At 42.5% G+C, this 25,462-nt stretch overlaps 1 protein-coding gene across 4 annotated transcripts in view; it reads right to left on the bottom strand.

Annotated features, from left to right (window-relative positions):
• Positions 1–25,462, bottom strand: part of LOC122564867 (ras-specific guanine nucleotide-releasing factor RalGPS1-like) — a 706,864-nt gene that overhangs the window by 205,630 nt on the left and 475,772 nt on the right. For all 4 annotated transcript variants that reach the window (XM_043720237.1, XM_043720241.1, XM_043720239.1 and 1 more), the window contains one exon: positions 3,579–3,716. In XM_043720237.1, coding sequence (XP_043576172.1) covers positions 3,579–3,716 — 138 coding nt within the window. The remainder of the gene's footprint in view (positions 1–3,578; positions 3,717–25,462) is intronic.

Raw genomic sequence — 25,462 nt, 5'->3', positions numbered from 1 at the left:
CAAGTACATTATTACACCCTTGTTACTTGTACTGGCTACTCTAAGTGTTCTGTCAAGAGCTCTCATCTTTCGGAAAGATGGACCAACAGGAACTCAAGTGAAACATTACATCATCAGAACAGCAATCTGATTTATTTTATGTGCAACCTATAATTAGTTTCCCTACAGTATGAAAACAGGCCCTTCAGCCTAGCATGTCCACATGCCCCTCCGAAGAGTAACCCACCCAGATCCATTCACCTACCCTGTATTTACCCCTGACTAATGCACTTAACACTATGGGCAATTTAGCATGGGCAATTCACCTGACGTGCGTGTCTTTGGATTGTGGGAGGAAACCAGAGCACCCGGAGGAAACCCACGCAGTCACGGGGAGAATGTGCAAACTTCACACAGACAGTTGACCGAGGCAGGAATCGAACCCAGGTTCCTGGTGCTGTGAGGCCCAGAGTTCAGACTTCAGAATTCAGGTGCACCAGTTTGTTGCAAGGTCACTGACCCAACATGTTAACCTGCTTCACTCTTCACAGATGTTGAGTAACCCAAGCATTTTGCCAGCTTTGAGAAACTGCCATTGCCTTGAACTTGCCTTTCTTGAGCTCGACTTTGTGTCCTGGTTCTGCTCCTACAGTTTAATTTAAATCATTTGCAGATTTACCTTTTACTAAGTTACATCGTTTTACAGCTATCTCCTTCCCAGAAACAAAACCCCAACTTTGACCATTCCTTGCTTTCAGCTTTGCTGTGGGGCTAGTAACCCATTGATTTTTGTGGCCCCTTTTGTCTAGCCTGCTTCTATGTCTCTTGCATTGGATTTGAAACAGCATACCCCAAGAGAATAGCCCAGTGTAAACACTGAATTCTTCAGACTGGTACTGTTTAGTTCAGTGTTGACTAGAATAAAGTCCTCAGACTGAGTCAATTCAATTTACTACCTCTTTATACACAAAAATAGCAAAATACACTACTGTTACTGTTATAGGCAAAAACTCACTTGGCTGTCCATAAGTTTGGAAGTAATATTTCAGATCAATGCCATTTTATCACAACTCGAAGAATTTAGAGGTATAAGAGGTTTTAATTAAGTGCAGAGCAGGAAAAGGGAGTTGACATAGAGGTTCAGCAGGTTTGAGGAGTCACATGACCTAATCTTGCACCAATTTCTTTTGTTCAGATGTTAATCATTCACATGGCCTTGACGCTTTTTGCCTCATCTTCCGCCTCGGAACACTTCAACCCCAGGGCATCAATGTGGACTTCAACAGTTTCCTCATTTCCCTTCCCCCACCTCACCCTAGTTCCAAACTTCCAGCTCAGCACTGTCCCCATGACTTGTCCGGACTTGTCCTACCTGCCTATCTCCTTTTCCACCTATCCACTCCACCCTCTCCTCCCTGACCTATCACCTTCATCCCCTCCCCCACTCACCTATTGTACTCTATGCTACTTTTTCCCTACCCCCACCCTCCTCTAGCTTATCTCTCCAAGCTTCAGGCTCACTGCCTTTATTCCTGATGAAGGGCTTTTGCCCAAAACGTCGATTTTACTGCTCCTCTGATGCTGCCTGAACTGCTGTGCTCTTCCAGCACCACTAATCCAGAATCTGGTTTCCAGCATCTGCAGTCATTGTTTTTATTTTACAGCATGTTAGACCCAATGCTGAATTTCAGATCATAATCACAGCTCCCATTTTTTGGGACAGTAGATTCTGGTATAGGTATCCCCTGCTTTTTGAATGTTCGCTTTACGCCAATTTTTATGAAAGACTTACTTTCGTATCTATTTTCACTAACCAAAAGAGGATTTTCACTTTTAAAAAAAGCGCGTGGAGTAGGAGTGGCGCCACCAAGCGCCCTCCCCAGGAACTACACTCGGCACCTCAACATAAGGCCGCCATGGCTTTGAACTGTGTCTGTGAGCATCTGTGCTTTATCTCAATTTTGCGCATCAGTGAACAAGATGTGTCCTAAGGTATCAGAAAAGCCTATGTGATCTCGTAAGGCTGTGATGCTGAGCGTAAAGGCACCTTTCTAAGTCTGCCTGGTTACTGATATGACAGTTTTGAAAGCAGTCGGGCACTTATCCTAAACTTTGGTGGTTACTCACTTCACCCCATAAGGCGTTTGCTCCCTTGAACAAGTAATAAGGGTGTAATAATGTACTCACAGGGTTCACTATTGTTGGACTCAATATTCAGTGCAAAATGGTTGTAACATGGCCACTTAGAGTACCCATTGGAAAACGGAGCACTTCCCACTGTGGGAATTCGGTGAAACTCGGTCAGAACACAGCCAACACCCCAGCCTAGCTGAGGACAACATTTGTACACTGACCGGACCAAATCCAGCTTGAAAGTCAACCAGGCGGTGGGAGGTCCCGGAATCAGTCCCTTGAGAAAATGGAGCACTTCCCACATTGGGAAATCACTGAAACAATGTCGGAACACGGCCCGCAGCCTGCCCCAGGAGGCGAACACCATTTTCACATCAACTGGATCGAATCCGGGGTCACTAGCTGGCCTGGAATTTACTCAGGCAGCATTAGGTCCTGAATTCGTGCTCTTGAGAAAATGAAGCACTTCCCATGTTGGGAAATCAGTGAAACCCGGTCAGAACATGTGCCCCATATGGTCAAGCCGGGGACACAGTTTACACTACCTTCTTCCTCACTCTCCTATACCCCAGTCTCCTGTACTTCCCATCACCCCAACCTCCATTACTACATGTTGGTGTTAGTTCAGGTTTTAGGTCTTATTTGGTAGGGTTTTTTTGGGTCTGGGCACGCTCAAAATTTTTAATGGTAATTGCTTCATCACTTTATGCCATTTCAGCTTACGAACGGTTTCAAAGGAATATTTTCCTTTCACGTAGCGGGGGGAAACCTATACTGCAGCTGCTGTTGCCATTTACACCCCCTCTAGACATTTTGGTAATAACACAAATTCCTCTAAACTTATCCTTCCCCCCCCGCCCCACTGTTGATCTTAATGTCACCTCCTTTGTCTTTATTTACTTTTTGTCACTTTATCTCTCCTGTTTTGTGACCACTTCTTCTTACCCTGCATTCCCCAACCCTTCACATTAATCTCTGTTCTTAGGAATCTAACTTTTTCCAGTTCAGTTACACAGTTATTGACCTGATATAACAACTCTGTTTCTCTCTCCATAGATGCTGCTTGACCAAGTGGGCTTTTCTAGCATTTTTTGTCCATTTCTACCAACTGTAGTATTTTGCTTTCATGTACGCAAATTATCAAGTGCTATGCTCCATTGAAAAGTCAATTCTATTGCATTAAGACAGGAGATTACTACTGTGGAAAGAAAATTCTGAATTAATTATTAACACACAACATACATCCAGAGAGAAAATGAGTAAATATGCAGTTGAACAATTAAATACTGATGTACAATTGGGTAATAAATTGAACAAATGTCCTATGTTGCCAAATGAAGAGCTTCAATTAACAGAGTAAACAATGCCAGCATTTTAAACCTTTTAAAGCACAGCGTATATAATCTCATTTTCTCTCAGGATTCAGTTTCATTTAATCAAAAACAAACTGAAAATTGAATACAGACCACAATTGAAAGAAACTTGTAAATCTGAAATGATCCTCAAAATGTTGTTCATCTGATTTGACCTCTGTTCATTTTCAATGATACTGTCAGATGCTGGATAGGCTGAGTCAATGTAGATCAAGTCCAACAAGTAAATTCCTAAAATTGAAAGACAATTTTCTATGTTAGACTATGAATGCATAACGGGAAATTTTTTTAAAAATTCTTTGGTTAGAAAATAACTTGCTGAATCTCAGAATATCTTTCTGATGACATCTGTACAGAACGATTTTCTCCAAATTGCACATTATTATGATAAAACTGGAAAACCATTCTGAAAATTTTGACTGAACATGTTAAATCAATCTGCAATCCTTTTTTTCTCTTCCAGACAGTTTAATTGATTTTACCATCACTTTGTCAACTCCTTGAATGTCATTGTAAATGGACAGAAGACACCAAAGGCAACATTTCTGAACTGAGCCACTAATGCTCTGACACTATTCCAGACAACTAGATTGACTCCTCCTTGTTTGCCCCCTACCCCCCGTGCCCTCCATCTCCCCTGTTGTTCTTGTACAGGAGCACACCTGTGTCTATCCCAGCTCAAGTAAAATGGAATGGGAGGAAGATTTCATCCAGCTGTAGTCTTTGAAGGTCTGTTGCACTTCAAAATCCACAAGTGATCACCCTACAGCTCTTCTCCTAGTTATTATTGCTGGCAATTACAGACGGTTATGAACATAGCTCAGTCCATTACAAAAACCAGCCTTGCTTCCATTGATTCCATCTACACTTGCTGCTGTCTCCGGAAAACAGCCAACGTCAAAGAGCCCTCCCCAGCCCAGTTATATTCTCTGCTATTGGGCAGAAGATGTAAAAGTTGAAAACACGTACCAATAAATTTCAGAACAGTTTCTTCCCTGCTCTTATCAGACCTATGAATGGATCTCTCATCTATTAGAGTTGATCTCTCTCTGCACCTTCCCTGTAGCTGGAACACCATTCAGCATTCTGTTCTATTATCCTGATGTATTTATGTAAGGTATGATATGTCTGGTTAGCATGCAAAACAATACTTATCACTGTATCTCGGTACATGTGACAATAATAAATCGAATCAGCAGGCCCAGAATCTCTCATCTTGGGCAGATTCCTAATGCAAATCCAATGCCATAATTTTAAGCACTCCCACGCACACGGGTGTATTTCACCCTCCTATTATTGTTGTTTCTGTGTCTAATTCAGGCACAGGTACAGATCCACTGCCTCAGAAGCCCAGAGACAATCTTCCAAAGGGCATGAAATCAGCATAATGAATTTTATTTTCCCCTTTTTACAGGTGATTTGATATGGGTATTCCCTGTGGGGAGAGGTCAAATGTTTGACCTATATTTTTCCAACGGCATGTAATGAAATGGTTCCTGTGTTACTGAAACACTGCTCAAAAAGTTGCATGTGAATCGCAAGATGATCCAAACCACGAAGATACCATTCTTTCACCTCTTGGACATTGTTGTAAATTCCGGGTAGAAAGATTGGAAGTCTCCTGTGTCTGCTATTGTAGAGGATTTTACACAAATCGCACTTACTCAGTCTTATTGAATTTGCAGACTACATTTAATTTCCAATCAACTGGCAATATATTTCAGTTGTGCGTCAGTGGTAATTGAGGTCAAAAGGTTGCACCAAAAGACAGCAGAGGTACAAGAAGGGGTGGTTTTCTGAAGCCGGAACAGGGGCCTACCATTAATGCAATATATAGGCAGCCTAAGTCTTTGTCTGTCTGTGTCATAAACTGACATAGGACTACCTGATGTTGAGTGGAGGAAAGCATTCGATTCCCCAATACACAAATATTGCAGCATTGAGTATTTTGTGGAAAGGTTGGGGGGGAGAAAAGCACACAGACTGTAGAAAATGAAGAGTTTTGTTCTCGAACTGACAATGATCTGAGAACATTGGAGTGAAGAAGTCATGAATGAGGCAGAAAGATTTTCTTCAGATACAGAATACAAAGTTGGTGATAACGAAGAATAACAGTTAATTATATTCATTCATGTCAGAACACTAAAACTTCAATATTCTAAATTTGTACCTTCTGAGCACAATTTAAAATAATTTGTTTAGCTTCATGAAAACAATTTATTTGGAATTACAGTCACCCAGTTCCAAGCACCACCTTTTAGTAATTATACAGGGGTCAATTAAAATACATATCTATGTCTGCAAGTATATTAAAGTGCATATAGCTACTTTCATATCTCAGTTCTGTTGTTAGTTACTGGATCAATTAACTGTCACAAAACTTAAGATATTGCAATTTTCACCAAATAGGTATAACACTTTAATGCCTCTCTTGCAAAATACTGAGCAGAAACAGCACAGACACTTTCTTGTGCTTGGTATTTGTGTAATCAAAGGTTTTCCACAAAATTGCAAGGCACAGTAAGATCAAAATGTTGTTGTTTTATCAACTGGGTAGATTCCTCCATGTTGGTCAGGCAGCATCCATGGAAAGAGAGAAAGCTAACGTTTCAAGTCTAGATGAAACATTAGCTTGCTCTCTCTCTCCATGGAGGCTGCCTGACCCGCTGTGATATCCAGCACCTTTTGTTTTCAGTGCAGGTTCCAGCATCTGCTGTGCTCCTGGGACCTTTCCTGGCTCATTTGCAGAGAATATGAAAGCTACAGTGAAGCCATTTCACTCAGAAATGCATGAAGAAATGGTGCATCCTCTGTCCCAATAACAAATGTTAAATAAACGCAATTGAGGAATTACATGATAATTCAGAATTTAAAAGAAGAGATCCAGGTCAGTCTGCTACAATGCACGTTTTGTTAGTACAAATTCACTGTAACATGATTGACGATTTGGGGACACTGTCTCTAAAGTCTGAACTTTTAAAACGTGTGTTGGCTGTAACACGATTACATTGCCAACACTAAGTGCTGTTTCTAAAGCGTGATTTTCCTACAACACAGGGTTGCACAAGAACGCAACCACTGTGTTATAGAAGAACTACCTGTAGTTTATTTTCTGATGAGAGACCTCATCAAAGTCTTGATAAAGGTTTCCCTCTTCCCCTGCCTTTGTCAGACATGAACTAGCCTGTTGTGCGTTTGCAGCCCTGCCTGCTTTATTTTCATTCCATCAAACTGAAATCTGGGCTTCCAGTAACACAGTGCGATATCATTCAGAACACCTCACAGAATGTTTACACAGCCATTTAAAAATGGGAGTGAGCTCCCTTTGATCTGACATGTAAGATGTACCGAATTTCCTTACAAATGTAGGATTGTGCAAATGGACTTTTCAGCTGGCATTCTTGCTAACTTTTTTTCCTTCCGTGGGAGATGGGCATCTTCAGCTAATGCCCATCCCAAATTACCCTCCAGAAGGTGACACCTGAGTTGTCTTCTTGTACTGTTGCCACCCTTGAAGTGAAGGTACACCCACAGGGCTGTTGTAGAGACAGCTCCAAGCCTTTGGCCCAGTCACAGCGAAGGAATGGTGATTCTGAGTCGGGATGGTTTGTGGCTTAGATGGGAGCTTGCAGTAGGTGCTGTGTTGCACTTGTCCATCTTGGTAGTCCAGGGCTTGGATGGGGCTGTTGAAGGTGCCTTGGTGAGTTGTTGCAGTGGATCTTCTAGAAGGTACACACTGCTATGACTGTGTGTCTGTGATGGAGGGAGTGAACATTGGTGCCAATCAACTGGATGGCTTTGTCTGGATGGTGTCAAGCTTCTTGGGGCTGAACTTATTCAGGCAACTGGTGCATGTTCCATCACTCTCCTGACTTGTACCTTGTCAGTGCTAGACAGGCATTGGAGAGTCAAGAGGTGAGTTACTTACCTTACAATTCAGAGTTTCAAAACAGCTCTTGTATCCACAGTATCTATATTGCTTCTGTAGTTCAGGTTCTGGTCAATGGTAACCCCCAGGGGTGTTTATTCTAAACTAAGAGGAATGGCAGTGTGGGCAAGTTTACACTTGCTAGTGCTGAAGTAGAAGATACTGTCAGGACGAGCATTTCCCAAACATTTCTTGAATAGATCATCAACTGATGAGACCTCAGTCCTGAATTACTTCACATGATTAATCATGCTGTAGCTGATCTTTGAAAACAGCTGCATCCATGCTACGCTGTGACTAATCTTCTAAAATCTGCTTTCTATAAAGGGACTCTAGCTCAAAATTCTCCATTTGTCATCACACCATCATGCATAGCCACCACATCTCAGACCATCATCTCCTGTTGTCTGATCTCATTTGATTTTGCTCCTTTGAGTGCCACAAACTAAAACTTTACTGAACGTTTTTATGAGTCACCTAAACTGTCTTCTGCTCATTCCTTGTGGTATAAATCACTGACAGCTCTGACCAGATGAAGGGTTACACTAAATGCCTGAAGCATACACACCTCACAGGTGAGATGGAGCATTAGGCCTTTCATTGTTTGAACACGTTTGGAGCTACTGGGAGCCAGCGCATTGATAAATGAGAGAAATTCTCATTGCCACAAGAGTAACTACCCTGAAAGCAGCTGAAGAATCCAACATATACCCAAGAAAATCATATGGATACATTGACCCTTGCCTTTTAGACCAAACATTCATGTCCATAGCATCGGCTTGCCATTAAACTCAAACTCACAGGATTCCACATTTACTCAAATCATACCTCACTGTCCAGCCCCTTGTATCAGTGCATGTTAAAGCTCTTTGTGCATTATATTTGGAGGGTCAGTGGGATAGTTCCAAATCTGGCAACTCTGCGGAAGTGAGGCGATAGGAGAAGGTGAATTTCAACTCTCGAGAATATTACCAGTGAAAAAGACAATGCCTCCACTTTTAATTAAAATTCAGTCTTAGAAGTTGGACTTGTACATGAGTATTCATTGTATATTGTACTGGAAAAGCTAAACACTTGGTTAGGTCCCATCACCCTTTATTACACAGGCTCTGTTGATTTTATTATTATTACACTGATTGTCTCAGCAATAAAACTGCTTATCTTTTTCCTCAGACTTCTGAATTTTGCTTGCCAGCTTTTGCATTTCCAATGAGATTGACAAGTGTGTAGATCGCAATTGACTGGTTGATCATGGAGTCTCAGAGTGCTGATTTCGCAGCCTGTCCACATTCCCCTTGCCCTGCGGGTTCCCTCGTTGTGCACATCTCTGACAGTTAATCATATAGTTCACCAGTGTTCCCTCAGTGTCTGCACATCCATCATCGTGCCCTGGCATGACTTTCACTTCCAGAAGCTACGCAGCTAGAGGGAAATGCACGCCCTGAGCAGGCTTTGCCAGCTTGTCGTATGGTGATTCAGTTTAGTCTAGATGGACGAGCACTGCATAGATATGACAGCCAGAACCCAGCTGGTGGTTTTTCGAGTGCATGGTTTCCAAGGTAACGACAACCAAAGGAGAATCTTCTCATCCCTTTGCCATATAAAAGGGTGAGGATGTCTACAACCAATTCAAAAAGTTACATGCTTGAGAAAAACATTTCAAGAAACTGGTTTCAATGACAACTGAGGATGCTTGGTGCAAATGTAGACCATGTTGCATTTTGCAGAAATGACCCAGATTTTCTCTCTTTTGTCAATTACGATAACATACTGCACCAGCAAACAGCAGCAAGTAACATTATAGGCTTTTCCCATGAAATGGAAGATTTAGAGTCATTGTGAGCAAGAGACCTTCAGCACTGCTTACTCAACGAGCTCGATGCTGCCGATGGTGAACTACATTCTCCACAATCACCTGATGAAGGAGCAGCGCTCCGAAAGCTAGTGCTTCCAAATAAACCTGCTGGACTATAACCTGGTGTTGCGTGACTTTTAACTATGGTGAACTGAGCTGAGATGACACCTATTATCAGACAAGCTGACACCACCTCGAGAATGTAATTCTGGGATTTACATATTAAAGATCCCAAACCACCATATTCCATTCTAAAAGATGAAAGATTCAATCTAAATTTGTTTAAAAATTGTAACCTGGTGTTGTGTGATTTTTAACTAAAGTTGTTTAATGTATCATTACAACTCCATGACACTTTAACCCTTTTGGTATAAATTCTGTGTTGTATGGTCATGTTCCACAATCACCTGATGAAGGAGCAGTGCTCCGAAAGCTAGTGCTTCCAAATAAATCTGTTGGACTACAACCTGGTGTTGTGTGATTGTTAACTTTGTTCACCCCAGTCCAAAAATGGCATCTCCAAATTACGGTGATCCTCCTTGTTGATGCTGTGAGGTTAAGTCAAGATAAGACCAGAGAAAGATTTTTAGATCTGATGCCTGAAATCATCACTCTTCTTAAATCAAGAAAGGAGGTATGCACTGAGCTGTCAGACATTGCTTGACTTCAGATTGCTTACAGACATGATGTCAAAATTAAATGAACAGAACTGTGAACTGTAGGGAAAAGACAGAGATTTAGCATTTATGATCAGTGCTGTGAATGCATCCAAATTGAAACTGGGTCTATGATCCATCCAATTAAACAATAAAAATGTGACATTTCCTGAGTTTGGCAAGAATACCAGAAAAAAAAATCAAAGGCAAAGAAAAATGATTCCACTCAGAAATCTCACAAAAATCTGGTCTTGATATGTGGCTTGAATTCCTTTCACAATGCCTTACTCGCAGCATGTGTCCACTCGGCACTTTGACAGATGGCTAATGAGCTGTTAATAAAGTAGCTGCAGTCGGCTACACTGGGTGCTGCCAGAATATCTTTCTTTCCTCGGAAGATGGAATGTCTCACTCGTACATCCAGTAACAGAAGGTTCAATAAATTAGTGGTGAATTGGCTAGCCATTCGAGCCAACAACACAATAATGTCACCGTTAAAAGCTGTAGCTGCCATGCTGACAATTCTCAAAATTCCTTTGCAATTATTAATAGTGGCGATGTTAAGCCAGCCTGATGTTTTAACCAATGACATTACACTGAAGCTACATGCATTTGTTGATGTCATACCATTAACTATTCTCCCTTCGGAGTTTGACCACTGCGGCTTTTTCGTTTCCTCTTCCCTCACCAACGTTCCTCATTCCCTAAAACCATTTATTTACTCTTGAGCTCTTTGAACACCAGTTTCCCTTTGGCATATCCATGCAGCCATTATTACTTGCAAAGCTGTTCTTCATGAGGTCTTTCGAGGGGAGACTGAGCTATTCCCTGAATTTTCTGCTCTACCACCCATGATGGCTGAATAATTACCAAAGCAGCAAAGCAGCAGAAACTATCCTCTCTTTATCACAGCCACTGCGCTGTAATTCAAGAGATGTGGAACAATGCTGTACGTGTTCAAGTCTTGTGTTACTCCTAAAAAGAAATTCATGCTGCCAAAGCTTTTTATCTTGCGCTCATCTGTACAAAACACAAGATTTTCTAATGTCAAGTAAGCACAACAATTTTTAATTACAGAGATGGTGGCCTCGGAGTATTATTACTAGACTATTAATCTAGAAACACAGCTAAAGTTCTGGGGACTTGGCTTGGAATCCCACCACTATGGATAGCGGAATTTGAAATCAAAGAACACCTGGAATTAGGAATCTAACGATGACCACGAAACAAATGCAGATAGTTGGGACTGAAGCCGGAACATTCTTGATCAGAACTTGCTGCACAGTTGAGCTTTCAGGTCTTTAACTACTATAGTTCTCATTAAGATTTCTGACCAAGCATTCTATTCACTTTACTGTGGTGTTCAAATAGCAGAGGATATCTGTCATGGTCCTTCACTGCTGATATCCAAGTTGAGCACATAACCATTGAGAACTTGGCAACCACTAAGACTCTGCTGATTATGTCTCTCTGGGTTTGAATAGAAGTGTGCTGTGTGAGTGAAGCATTTACAGAGTACAGTATTGGCCATATTCTGTAACAGGGTTGGCAGTGGATGAAAAGGGATAAAAAGCCCCCGGGGTCTTCTTTAAAACAGACCTGGACCACTTATCCCAGCTATGATAGTCCACAGTGCAGACACTATATAGTGCCCTAGTCACCTTGGCCAGGAGGATGGTGACTTGGATGTGGTCAATGAAAAGATTCAACTGCTTCACCAGGATTGAAAAGAGTGCCTCAGGAAATATTCTAAGGATTACTTAACTTGTGCTTGCATGTACTACTTTATTTGGCACCTTCAAAAATAAAAATTGTTTGAGCACAGCAACCATAACAGTGTTAAATTGTCGTTTTGATCATCCAGCTAATAAAACCTTTTTGTATTCACTGTTCAAAGCGAGCTGTATTTAGTGACAACATTTCATTTGGGTAAAAGGGGTTCTGTGATTGCACAGATCTTATCACAAAGAGTTGCTAATAGACCATCTTTGAGGGAAATACCGTCAGCATTCATAGGATGTTGACATGGCTGGCTGAGAAGGCAAGTATAGGATGCTTGCTGATGATTGCACAATGCCCAGCATCATTCGGGACTCCGCAGAAGTTAAAGCTGTCCGTGTCGATTCGTTACACCTGGATCGCGTTCAGGTTTCGGTCAGACAAGTAACACTCACACCACACAGGTCCCAGGCAAGGACAAACTGATTAGATTAGATTCCCTACAGTGTGGAAACCGGCCCTTCGGCCCAACAAGTCCACACCGACCCGCCGAAGAGTAACCCACCCAGACCCATTTCCCTCTGACTCTGACAAGAGAGAGAATCAAAATACATCTTCTCAACATTTAACTGCATTACAGTATGGAGTTTGCATGTTCTCGCAGTGTCTGGGTGGGTTTCCTCTGAATGTCCCAGTTTTCTCTCTCAGTCCAAAGATATGCAGGTTTGGTGGATTGGTCATGGAAATTGCAGAGTCATAGGGATAGAGGAAGGGCATTAATCTGCGTGTGATGCTCAGAGTGTCCATGTGGACTCGATGGGTCAAATGGCCTGCTTCCCTACTGCTGGAATTCTCCAAGTGGGATTAGCCATAAATATGGTGGCTACAAGAGCAGGTCAGAGGCTGGAAATTGTTGTAACTCACCTTCTGACTTCCCAAAGCCTGTCTGCTTGTACATAAGTCAGGAGTGTGATGGAATATTCTCCACCTGCCTGGATAAGTGCACACTCAAAGTTCCACACCATGCAGAACAAGCTTAGCTCCTTATACACCACTGACAACAATGTTCAAAGACACTAATGTATAAAAGACACATGAATACTGTCAATGGTGAGATTAAATCAATGTAGCTGTTTGTGAACTGAAGCCAATAAAGACATGAATAGGTAAAGCAACTGATTGTCTACTGGGTCTGCAGCCAGATGCTTGTATTTAACTGTTTCACATCCAGAAGCTCACAAATTAATTGTAACCAGAATGCATTTTCTAGGAAAGCCTCATGGACGGACAAATGTACTCCTGAACCCTGAGCTATTTTCGAAATGGGAGACACTTTAAATGTCTCCAGGAACTGGCTGTACAGGTGCAGCTTTTTAAGTACGGCTAAAATGGGCGGCACGGTGGCACAGTGGTTAGCACTGCTGCCTCACAGCACCGGAGACCCGGGTTCAATTCCCGCCTCAGGCGACTGACTGTGTGGAGTTTGCACGTTCTCCCTGTGTCTGCGTGGGTTTCCTCCGGGTGCTCCGGTTTCCTCCCACAGTCCAAAGATGTGCAGGTCAGGTGAATTGGCCATGCTAAATTGCCCGTAGTGTTAAGTAAGGGGTAAATGTAGGGGTATGGGTGGGTTGCGCTTTGGCGGGGCGGTGTGGACTTGTTGGGCTGAAGGGCCTGTTTCCACACTGTAATGTAATGTAAAATACAACAGGAATTCGAGAGGCCAGGAAACAAAAACATAAGCTCTGCAAAATCAGGTTAATTACTTCAGAAAATGGAAACAAAACAGTGACATGGCCCAAGGAGACTTCCCGAACCAATTGATTTTCAATCGACCTGCCTGTTTTACAAGAAACAATTAACTTGAGAGGTGGGGAAAAACGCATTTTAGCAAATCAGCTATGCAAACGAAGCACCAATCAATGTTTACTTTGCTAGTGGGCCAATTAAAACACAGCACTCATGTCGGAAAAATACCAAGTGCTGGCAGCACTCAGCCGAGTTAATCCTCTCACTAATCGTATGTTCAATTTGAATTGACTGGAACTTGAAAATACGAGACAAGTAAGTCTGGCACAGACTGAAAGGCTGAACTGCATTGGAATGCAACTCCTGGTGCTTGTCCACATTATTCACTACATCAATAAAGAAGAACACAACAATGATACAAGAATGGTGGCAAGAACTAATAACAGCCAGCATTGCGGCTCAATTATCCATCAAATACTGAGCTGCAAATGGATGTCTCAATGTAGTGATTTGCATTGCTCTGTTCAACAAAGGAGCAGCGCTCTGAAAGCTTTACTCACAAATAAACCTATGGGACTACAACCTGGTGTTGTGTGATTTTAAACTCTGTGCAACAAAAACAGGAGTCATTGTACTTTGTAGCCACCTTCTGTTGATTTGTGTGAGGTTTAGAGCAATGATTGAGGCAGCTAGCTCAATAGGAACTGTAGGCCAACCATTAACATCCACACCTAATACCTACTGCAAATGGTGCACTTACACAATCAATGCTAAAGGCTGCTCCTTCTGTGTTTTTCTAATGAAAGTGGAGTCAGGTTCAGTGATCTAACCCCACTGGGTGATGGAGGGCACAACTTTACTTGTTTTCTCTCAACAGCTCATTTTCCTCATTCCCCAGGAACACCAACAGAGGATTTGGAAAGGATTCACTCCGACCTTCGGGCCAGAGCTTCGGGCTGCCTGGAATTCAAATAATCCAAAACTGAAAACACCATCATTATTTGGGGCTAAATAGGAACAAGCTGTCTTTCTCACTGTTTTCTGACAGTGATACGGGATTTTACAATCCCTTGGTTTTGGGTGGGGTTGGTGAAGCAGGTAGGACTAAGAGAATGCAGGATGTGGCACAGCTGCTGTGTCCCTTCCCAACACCATCACTGTTTCACTCATGGTGGGGGAGGCCTGCACCAACCAGGCAGGTTTAATGGTCTAATGGTGTCAGGGGGCAAGGGCTCCTTTAGGAGTTGCCTGCACTGGTTAGAGATGGCCTATTCTCCATGCCCCGACCACTCAAATGTGGTTCCCCAACCTCTTCCACCTGCCTACTTCCCCTCCTCCCCTCCCAGGGCCTGCTAGTGCTAGTGCAGACCGGAAGCCCCTCTCCACAGCTTCCTTTCCTTTGAGTTCCAGCTATAGTGGTCACCGTTTGAACCTGGTGATGCTGGGAGGACATAGGGCTGTCACCAGACCATTTGGCTGGCACTATTCTCAGGCAGCAATTGCTCCTCAGGTTGGGGCACAAGCCTCGCTCAGAACCAATTAATGCCCTGCTGAGCTACACCTGCTGGTGGGCTCCCGACTGACTGTTGGGGTAGGGGATCAGGAGGGTCGGTGTGAGGGAGAGGCCAACACAACAACGCCTCATCATGTCGAGCAAAACAACACTCTAGTAGATGCCACTCACCACCTCCGCCAGCTTTCTAGCGACACTGGACGGCAGTGAAGATTCCAACCAGCAGTGACAGACCGGTCAGTCTAACCTCCCACTCAATAGTTCTTCCACCGGAATAAACTGAACCTGTTTACCAGCACTGATGTCCTCTCACTCAATTCTTTCAACAATTGAAAACCAATGGAAAAATATTCACACTTAAGACCATAAGACATAGGAGCGGAAGTAAGGCCATTCGGCCCATCGAGTCCACTCCGCCATTCAATCATGGCTGATGGGCATTTCAACTCCACTTACCCGCATTCTCCCCGTAGCCCTTAATTCCTTAGAGTCATAAAATCAGAATCATCCAGCATGAAAACAAACCCTTCGGTCCAATTAGTCCATGCCAACCACATTCCCAAACTGAACTAGTCCTGCTTGCCTGCATTTGGCCCATATCCCTCCATCTTGCCCACTATATTCAGGTCGACATACTGGATTTTGAAAATGTTTTGCTTTTTCTCTAGTCCAGTGAGGTTGGCTAGAGAACAATGTCCCTTGAAGGGTGGGGGGTGAGTTGGTGTTGGAAACAGCACAACATAGCCCAACATCCCCAGTACAGGCGAGGAATCCACTGGCTGGGGATGATCATGCTCAACCTAATAACTCCGGCTCAAAGGCTGTGCAGGCAGTCTCACCACGGGGACAGCATCTGGATCGAATATCACATTCTCTAGAGTCTGATAGGATTGGCCAGTGTATCCTTAATGATAGTCTCCACGCACCAAACAATCAGGGTCAAAGTACACACAGGAAGAATAGCAATCCCTTTCCAGCCAAGTATTTGCAGGAGACTGGGGCCAAAGCAATAAACCCCAGCAAGGAGTCAGCGTGATAAAAAGGAGCTGGGGGATAGAAAAGAGGAAGAAAGTGCTGCGTTAACACAGTTGAAATAATGTAATGTTACAGAATGGCTTCAATCAATGCACAGCTTTTGTTTCAATAAGAGCATCAAACAGCGACACGGTGTCACAGTACAGCGGCTCGGTGGCACAGTGGTTAGCACTGCTGCCTTACAGCGCCAGAGACCCAGGTTCAATTCCCACCTCAGCCGACTGACTGTGTGGAGTTTGCACGTTCTCCCCGTGGCCGAAGGGCCTGTTTCCACAATGTAATGTAATCTAATCTAAAAGTTTTCATCACAACACACATGTTGAATGTTTTTAAAAAAGTGTTGAGAAAGTTTAAATATTTAGCCAAGAAATGCTGCAGTAATTTTTGAGGTGCTGGCACCTGTGATGAGCTGCTTGCTGCTGACTCAATCCCATGTGAATGAGGAATAGTAGGCTGTTCAGCCCCTTGAGTCCACTCTGCCGTGCATTAAAATCATTGCTAATCTGATTGAAACCTCATTTCCACCTACTCCTGATAACCTTTCACTCCCTTGCTTTACAAAAATCTGCACATCACCTCCTCAAAAATACTCAGGAAGCGTTGTTCTGTATAGCAGTTAAAGGTGAACATTATATACAAATTGCTATTTGATAACAGTGCACACCTCCCACTTCTAAGAAAAGTTAGATGTAAAGAACAGTCCAAGATGTCTTCACTGACTTCATAACATTCAGGAACACTAGTCTTACCATTGTGCAGGGCTGACATGGTTTAATATTACATATCAGGGCAGGGAAGGAATACCAGCTATCAAAGCCCTCATCCAAAACCAAACAGGTTGTCCTGGATTTGGGTGCTCCTGGAAAAACCATAGCTGTTGGGGCAGGTGAGGATGGAACCTGACTGGAGGAGAGTATTTGCACATTAGTAACAACCCTTCCTTCACCTCACTTAATATTCAAAGCTTTACAACTGCTTTCTGAAGATTGCCAACCTGCTAATGTTCAGCCTCCCAGTGCAATCCAACCATAGTAGAAGAGATTTGAAATCCATTGTCCTTTTCAGTTTAGATTTTAAAATTCCTTTAGTATACTGAGAAGTTACTTGATTTAGTTTGCCATATGCACTACCAAAAAGACCTGATTTGAGCTAAACCAAATTTAGACTTTTCCCTCTGCCATTTACAAAAGCACATTGTAGAGAGAAATGCCTCTGTGGTCGCTCAGTTACAGAAAATTGGTCATGAGCTATACATGTCAGATCAGACTTCTATAGCCAAAGGACATCGTTCATGCCTTATTATGTGATGCATACGATTGGTAACAAATAGAACACACTTACTGTCAAACAGCCCTAGTTTGGCCATAATAAACCAGAACTATTCATAGAGTTGTACACCAGGACAGATATGAATAGGCGTTATCTCAATCAAGGTCATTTATTTATGTGTTCTTCATTGAGCAAAAATAAAATCTTGTTTTAAGGCCTGCGTTAATTTTTTTGATTAGATTTTTTTAGATTAGATTACAGTGTGAAACAGGCCCTTCGGCCCAACAAGTCCACACCGACCCGCCGAAGTGAAACCCACCCCATACCCCCCCATACCCCCTTACCTAACACTACGGGCAATTTAGTATGGCCAATTCACCTGACCCTGCACATCTTTGGACTGTGGGAGGAAACCGGAGCACCCGGAGGAAACCCACACAGACACGGGGAGAATGTGCAAACTCCACACAGTCAGTCGCCTGAGGCGGGAATTGAACCCGGGTCTCAAGCGCTGTGAGGCAGCAGTGCTAACCACTGTGCCACCGTGCCGCCCACAATTTCAAGAGTATATTTGTACAACTCTTGAGGAGAGCAGCTTCACAGGGTTCCATCAATGAACATGAAACGCTGGGTGTTGTTTAGAAGGTTCTATTCCAATCTTTTGTCATTCAAGTGAGAAGATACAGTGGCAACTTGCTTTGGAAATTAAAACATCCTGCCTCTTAAATCCTTCTCCTGCTCTTCTCATCCATAAATCAACCTCATCATTCAGTTCACTGCTGTTGGAAAAACATTCCATTGTGAAAGTTGCTCACCCAAAACACTTTCATATGAACGATGACAACACATCAAATACAAATACCATTGACTGCTAACCACTGAGGGGTGAGGATGGTTGCTATATCAATCAAAGCAATTCTCTCTTTTGTCCTGTGGCTTAGGCTCTATTGTAATGAACTAAAGCAGTTCAAAAAAAAGTTATCCTCACTTGAATTCCTGTATTTTTTTTGTAACCTCAATTTCAAATCTGTTTTTGGCCTGCCCAAAGTCATTGGACAATGGCTTGAGAAGACTGGACCGAGAGATCACATGTGGACCAGTTGAGAGCTTTTTTTCCCCAACAGGCAGCCGACATAAGCTTAACTAGGAGGTCGAAGATTTCCTTCAACCATGAGAGAGTTTGCCACTATGCCTTTTCCATGCGAATCTCACAGCAGTATAATAATTTAGTTGCGTAGTTTCCTGAATACAGTCATAAGGTGAGAACAGAGTTTGATAAGAGGAGGAGAGCTATTGCAGCCAATGGTGGTCATTTAGAGTTATTTAGCAATGACATTCAGTACTAAACAATAAGCACAATCAATGGTGCCAGACCAGGGCCACATTCAGTGAGCTTGGTAGCATAATATTGTATATCTTGTTAATGTGAACTAATGTAACTACTAACTAAATTCATATTAACCTCATACTTCCTGAGCTTCTACTCAGATCTCACGCTCTCAACAATTTTTATGTGTACACTGTATCTCAACATGATTTCATAATCAAGGATTACAAACTACATTCTTATCCCAATGTAGGTGTTAAATGCATTGGCAGGACTAGAATTCCCATTTCCCATCCCTGTTTCCAGTAACTTCTAGTGATGAAGGTGAAGGAATGAGTCAGGATATTGAACAATAATGATTCTATTTATAGTATCATTTTGGAAGTGGTCATTTCAGTTATTGGGCTATTTTGATGGAGTCGGGCCAATTTTGGATGACAGAAAATGCACCTTATCAGAGCATTTTGGACCATGCAGGGGCAACATGGCTTGGAGGATGGAATTTGAAGGCTGTACAAAATTATTGCTTACTTCACATGTCATAATGAAATGCTGAAACCTAGGTTAAATGCACGCTTGCAATGAAGTGGATGGAACTTTGTTTTGACTTCGCTAAGTGATCATTAAACAACCAGGTTGTTACTTCAAACAGCTGGCAAGCTGTCAAGGTAATGGACAGCACTGTGAAAGGGGAATGTACTTCTAATGTGTTAGGGCACCTTAACCACTGGATAAAGTGCTAGGTTACATTCTACAATAGTGAGCTCTAGATCTGATGGCGTGAAGAGTCTCCATCACATTGATTTCATCCTTGAAGTTCAACTCAACCATCTGTTTAACTGTTTAAACATTTTGGCATATAGTTGTATTTCTAGCTACACCAAACAGCTTGAGTGAATTTTGGTTTGACATACAATGATTCTGTGGAATTTCAAAATGAATGCTTGGTTGATTTTCAAATCTATTAATGGTTCCTACTGAGCAGGGGTGTTGGCATAACCATAACGTGGGATTTCATTATAAACACTTGGCTGGGCTTGGGGGCCATTAACTCAACTGGAAAGGGAAATGTGACTTTTTCTCATTTGAAATATTTATCAGTTTTTAAGAAGAAAACTGTTTCATGTACACTTCAATTAACGCTTATGATCTTTTCAAAGACTTTCATATGTTATTATTAGGCACGAGTCCCCATAGTAAATACTGGGTGTGTTGTGGGTAGAATGGGGAGGTGAGGGAGTGAAGTAGTTCTGGGCACTGAAGGGGTAATGAGGTATGGGAATGAGAGGGAGAGGCAGTAAGGGTTAGTGGATCAATGTCTCAGCTAACAAAGCTGGACAATTTAACTTGGTTGCCTTGGCACTGGCTTCCTTCCAACTCCAGCATGGGCCTACACAACCACGGGCTGGCCCCATCTGCACAAAATTATAATGGCAGCAGCAGTTGGGAGGCAGGGTTGTGACTTCAGGAAATCCGGAGACTCCTGAATTCCATTACAAAGGTGGAAATCTAGTCCCATTCCTCTCCCTTCCCCCCCAAAACAAAGAAAACGTCATCCCTCAAACTTCCTCAATGCTCACCAAATGTAAAACTTTCTCCCACATTTTGAACACTCAGATGTGCCATCTCACATTCTAAATGCAGCCTCACATGTTGATTCATTAGATATAGAAGGTAACCTCCATTTGACCGCTACAAATTAAGACCAAGTGTCCACGTAGAAAATACTTTTGCCATCTGATGTGTTCTATTTATTGCACAACTGTAAAGAATTGATATATAATATAGGAAAAGTCAACAACATCGAAACAAATTCCATTGTATATTTAGAGTATAGCTTGTAACTCCATCTCCAGTTAATTGGACAATATATAAATCCACTTTGTGCCATACTAAGTAGGGCCAGCAACGTGATGTGCTGACTTTTTCCACAGACTACCTCAACTATGAATATTTGCAGACAACACTTATTGGAATGCAGTCTCCAGGAGTCTACAGAGGTGATGGTGGTCACTGTGGTGGTCACTGTGGTGGTCACTGTGGTGAGACATCCTTCTGAACCATGGAACAGCAGCTGGGTCTCTGCAGGATTGGACATGCCACTCAGGTAGTAGAACTGACTTTGACACAAGTGGCAGCGATAGAGCCAGCACCAGGGAGAAGGTGGTGACTGTGGAACAAAAGCTGAAGGCCTTTGGCATCTTGCCTTATTGCCCTGAGTGGAAATGGGAAATTTAAAATTATACAAACTGCAACATCAGCTGCACAGCCATCACAAGGAAGATGGATCAGATGAAAAAGACTCCCATATTTTACCAGTGACTTAATTCGAGCTCTGTTACTCGATTGAGGTTAAGTCAGTCATGTGGTTAATTATGATGACATGACAGATAGCTTTGAGCATGTGAGCATGATGCCAACTTGGTGACAACTCAAATATTTAAACTACATGACATTTAACAAACTGAACCGCTAAACTTTGTCTTAATATGAGTGACACTCAGAACTCCCATGAGGCTCTGTCATTTCTGCAATTTTTAGTTTTCCTATACTACTTAATTCCTTGAATTGTTAAATTTATACAGCGTGATACTGTCCTTTCATTCCACTTCATATCATAATACAAGTACGGCAAGAATTAGCAGGACCATTTCTCAACCAACTGAAAGTTTAGCAAGATCACAAGATTGATCACACTTAAAATTGATCTGCTATCATGTTAGAAACAATTTTAAAAACGCACTGAAATCTTGTGTAGCCTCATGGTTCTGATGTGACTGAAATTCTTACAGTTACTAAAGTACAGTAATATGTCTAAACTAAACTAGGGTCTTCTTATCACACGCAAGTACCTGCAGACCTATATGTAGTCCAACAATAACTTTAGAGATAAAATGAACGTGGTCACAAATTAGTCAGGCCTGACAGTCATAATAGCTGCATGAATAAAAGTACTCTTAAAATAAAAATCAAACACTTGTGGAAAATGTAACTTTAATATTTTTCCCACTTCCACCATACAGAATCATAGAACTATAAAATCCTTACAATGTGGAAAGAGTCCCTTCGGCCCAACACGTCCACAAGGACCCTCCAAAGAGTAACCCTCCCCGATCCATTCTCCTACCCTATATTTACTCCAGACTAATGCACCTAAACTACATATCTCTGAACACTACGGGCAATTTAGCACGGCCAATTCATTAAAACCTGCACACCTTTGTGACTGTGGGAGGAAACTGGAGCACCCGGAGGAAACCCAGGCAGACACAGGGAGAATGTGCAAACTCCACACAGACAGTCGCCCGAGGCTGGAATCGAACCTGCATCACTGGCAATGTGAGGCAGCAGTGTTAACCACTGAGCCACCATGCCGCCCCAAAAAGAGATTGTCCTGCACATATTGCACATTCTTAAAAATGTAACTAAAATGAATCAACAAATCACCAAAACTGAGGGAAATATTCCTGTTCCCATTTCTTCCAGGCATGCCCACCATGAAGTTCTGTTCCTGACTCCAACAAGATTTCCGTTTCAATCCTATTTCTTATTCACTGTCATTAATTTCGCTGTTGTTCCTGGTGTTTGGCCAGGTATTTGCCAAAATTCATTTCCACAGCCACATCATGTTCCTCTGATTACCTCCACCTCAGACTCACCCCACATGGATTCCAACTCAAGTTTCATCCTTTGTGTTTTGAATCCCCCCCCCACCGAATTACAGGTATCTCCGTGATGTTCAACATTCCACAGACAGCTACTCTCACTGCATCTGGAGACCAACACTCCATGCCATGTATCATCATCTGCTCAATGTCTCTCTCCAACAGCACCGTATCACGCTGGCTCAGAGATACACTGCTCCCCTCTTCCACTTCATCCTCTGGCTCACTCGACATGCTGACAAGAAATGGGTTTTCTTTTCCTTTCAGGCATCAAGGAACACAAGAAAACAAAAAATTGGTTCTGAAGAAGGGTCACCAGACCCGAAACGTTAACCCTGATTTCTCTCCACAGGTGCTACCAGACCTGAATGAATTTCCCAGGAAGTTCTGTATTTGTTTCTGATTTCTAGCGTCTGACATTCTTTCAGTTTTTTATTTCAAAATATTCCTTTGCCTTCTCTAGGTCAATTAAGAAAGAAATCTGTAGGGAAACTACAAGTAAACTGCATTTTCTAGTTAAAGACACCAATTATGTCTTGGATCAGCATTGATATTTACCTTAGATGTGCCAACGTAGTTGTGGTGGTGAACTGATGATAAACACTCTTCTGCATTATTTGTGTTGAGTTGAATTTGCAAAAATTGTTAAAACAAATAGAAGCCCATGTGATTTCTCCCATACTTGTTCCTGGTGCTTTAAGAGCGCATGCCATCTTTGTGTTCATTATTTTTACTAATTTTTATGTGTCTGATTCAATACTTGGCAATGGTTACATCTCCGAACTGGTAGAATGATATGCACCTGATCCAATTTAGTTAATGTCTTAATATTAAGTACAATATAAGCAATTCTCAAGCCATCATCACTTTTCCCTAACATAAAAAAATCCACTGAATCAGCTTTCATACAATTGCTGCATGTAGCTCAATGGTAGCCAGGTCTACATAATCCTGCCTTGTAGTTACAAGCCTTCTTTTAATGTAATATGACTTTCTTAACAAAACTTCCCACAAAGATCTGGGAAACACCTGATTAGGTCCTTTATCTACCTCCCCTTCCATAATACAAACTCTTTTCAAGACATCTCAATTATTTTGACATGAAAATGTGTTGCTGGAAAAACGCAGCAGGTCAGGCAGCATCCAAGGAGCAGGAGAATCGACATTTCGGGCATGAGCCCTTCTTCAGGAATCTCTGATGTCCAGCATCTGCAGTCCTCACTTTCTCCTATCTCAATTATTTTCCCAGGTTCTCTAGCATCCATGTCCTTCTCCACTGTAAATACTGACGCAAAATATTCATGGAGTATCTCACCCATCTCCCGCGGTTATCTTTAAGGGGCCCTATTCTCTCCTCAGTTACTCTTTTGCCCGTAATTTACTTAGAATCTCTTTAGATTTGCCCTAGCCTTATTTTCCAAAGCTATCTCATGTGTTCATTTTGCCCTCCTGATTCTCCTCTTAAGCATTCTCCTATTGCCCTTATACTCCGAGGGATTCACTCAATCCCTGCTGTCTATATCTGATATCTGCCTCCCTCTTTTTCTTGACCAGGGCCTCAATTTCTCTAGTCACCCAGCATTCCCTATACCTACCAGCCTTGCCCTTCACACTAACAGGACCACACCCTGTCTCTAAACACTCGTTACCCCATCCGTATTGGCCTCCCACTTCCCAACCATCTCCTCCAATCACCTTGTGAAAGTTCCTGTCTAGTACTATCAGAATAGGTCTTACTCCACTTTGGAACTTAAAGTTTTGGATCAGTTCTATCTTTTTCCATAACTATTTGCAAATGAATAGGATGATGATCATTTCCCCCAAAGTGCTCCCCCACTGACACCTCAGTCACTTGTCCTGCCTTATTTCCCAATTTGAACACCCAGAATGATCAACCTTCACAAGTGGTTGTGCACCTAACTTTGGCAATCGACCTGAATCCATGACTTCCTGGCCCTCAAAACCCAAGTAGAAAATCAAACACTCGCCATTCGCAAAAGCTCACGAGCCAGACCAACAGGGGTAAATAAACAAATAATCACAATCACTCATGAATTGCTTTTTGATATTCCACAAATTGGCTAGACAGATCATACAGAATTATTTCCAGTCTCATAGAACCTTACTGGCGAAGCTTCAGCTGAGGAATTGTGTCCAGTTTTGGACACCATACTTTAAGCCCCTCATGCCTGTACTGGCTCTTTGATGGAGCTCTCTGTTTTGCCGTCACCCTAAATATCATCTCATTTCATCACTGGTTCTTTTCCCAACAATCTTAAGATAGTGCCCTCCGACTACTGACCCACCAACACCGTACCCGAATTTCTCCCAACTTCCTCCATTGAAACTCTTCAAACCTTTGACCATCTCTATCGAATCTCACTTCAACCTCCCTTGCTGCGAAGAGAAGATTAGATTAGATTAGATTAGATTACTTACAGTGTGGAAACAGGCCCTTCGGCCCAACAAGTCCACACCGACCCGCCGAAGCGCACCCACCCAGACCCATTCCCCTACATTTACCCCTGCACCTAACACTACAGGCCAATTCACCTGACCCGCACATCTTTGGACTGTGGGAGGAAACCAGAGCACCCGGAGGAAACCCAAGCAGACACGGGGAGAATGTGCAAACTCCACACTGTCGGTCACCTAAGGCAGGAATTGAACCCGGGTCTCTGGCGCTGTGAGGCAGCAGTGCTAACCACTGTGTCACCGTGCCGCCTCTACAGTCAGGTTTCTTCAGATAACAGTAGCCCCTTGTCTGTGATACTATTCCCAATCCCTTCTGCACCCTTTCCAAGTTTTTGCTAAGTATCATTTATTGGCATGACGTACAGACATCACTGGCGAGGCACGCATTTGATGCCAGTCTCTAAATATTTTTGCGTGAGTTAACTCTGCAATTTCTCATTCTCTCTTACAGCACTATGCCCTTCAACACCTTAGCATTCTAATGCTTCGAGAAAAACATGCTTCTTAAAGTATGGTGTCCAAAACTGGACACAATTCCTCAGCTGAAGCTTCGCCAGTAAGGAAGAATTTTTAAAAATCGTAACTTCCTCACCTTCATACTCTGCCTCTATTTATAAAGACAGAAGTTTGACTTATTTTATTTTGAAAGCCTCCACCACAGATGACCTGACCCTCTTTACGGAGTTGAGATTGTGAACATGAGGAACCTCTATTCCAGCACTCCCACTTGCAATTCCTGTAAGCCATTTATAATTCCATTCTTTTCATTTATATTTTTTTCCAAATCCT

This window comes from Chiloscyllium plagiosum, chromosome 30 (genome assembly GCF_004010195.1).
Source record: "Chiloscyllium plagiosum isolate BGI_BamShark_2017 chromosome 30, ASM401019v2, whole genome shotgun sequence".
Classification (NCBI taxonomy): Eukaryota; Metazoa; Chordata; class Chondrichthyes; order Orectolobiformes; family Hemiscylliidae; genus Chiloscyllium; species Chiloscyllium plagiosum.
The sequence above is the reverse complement of the archived record's forward strand: the minus strand, read 5'-3'. Positions and strand labels throughout refer to the sequence as shown.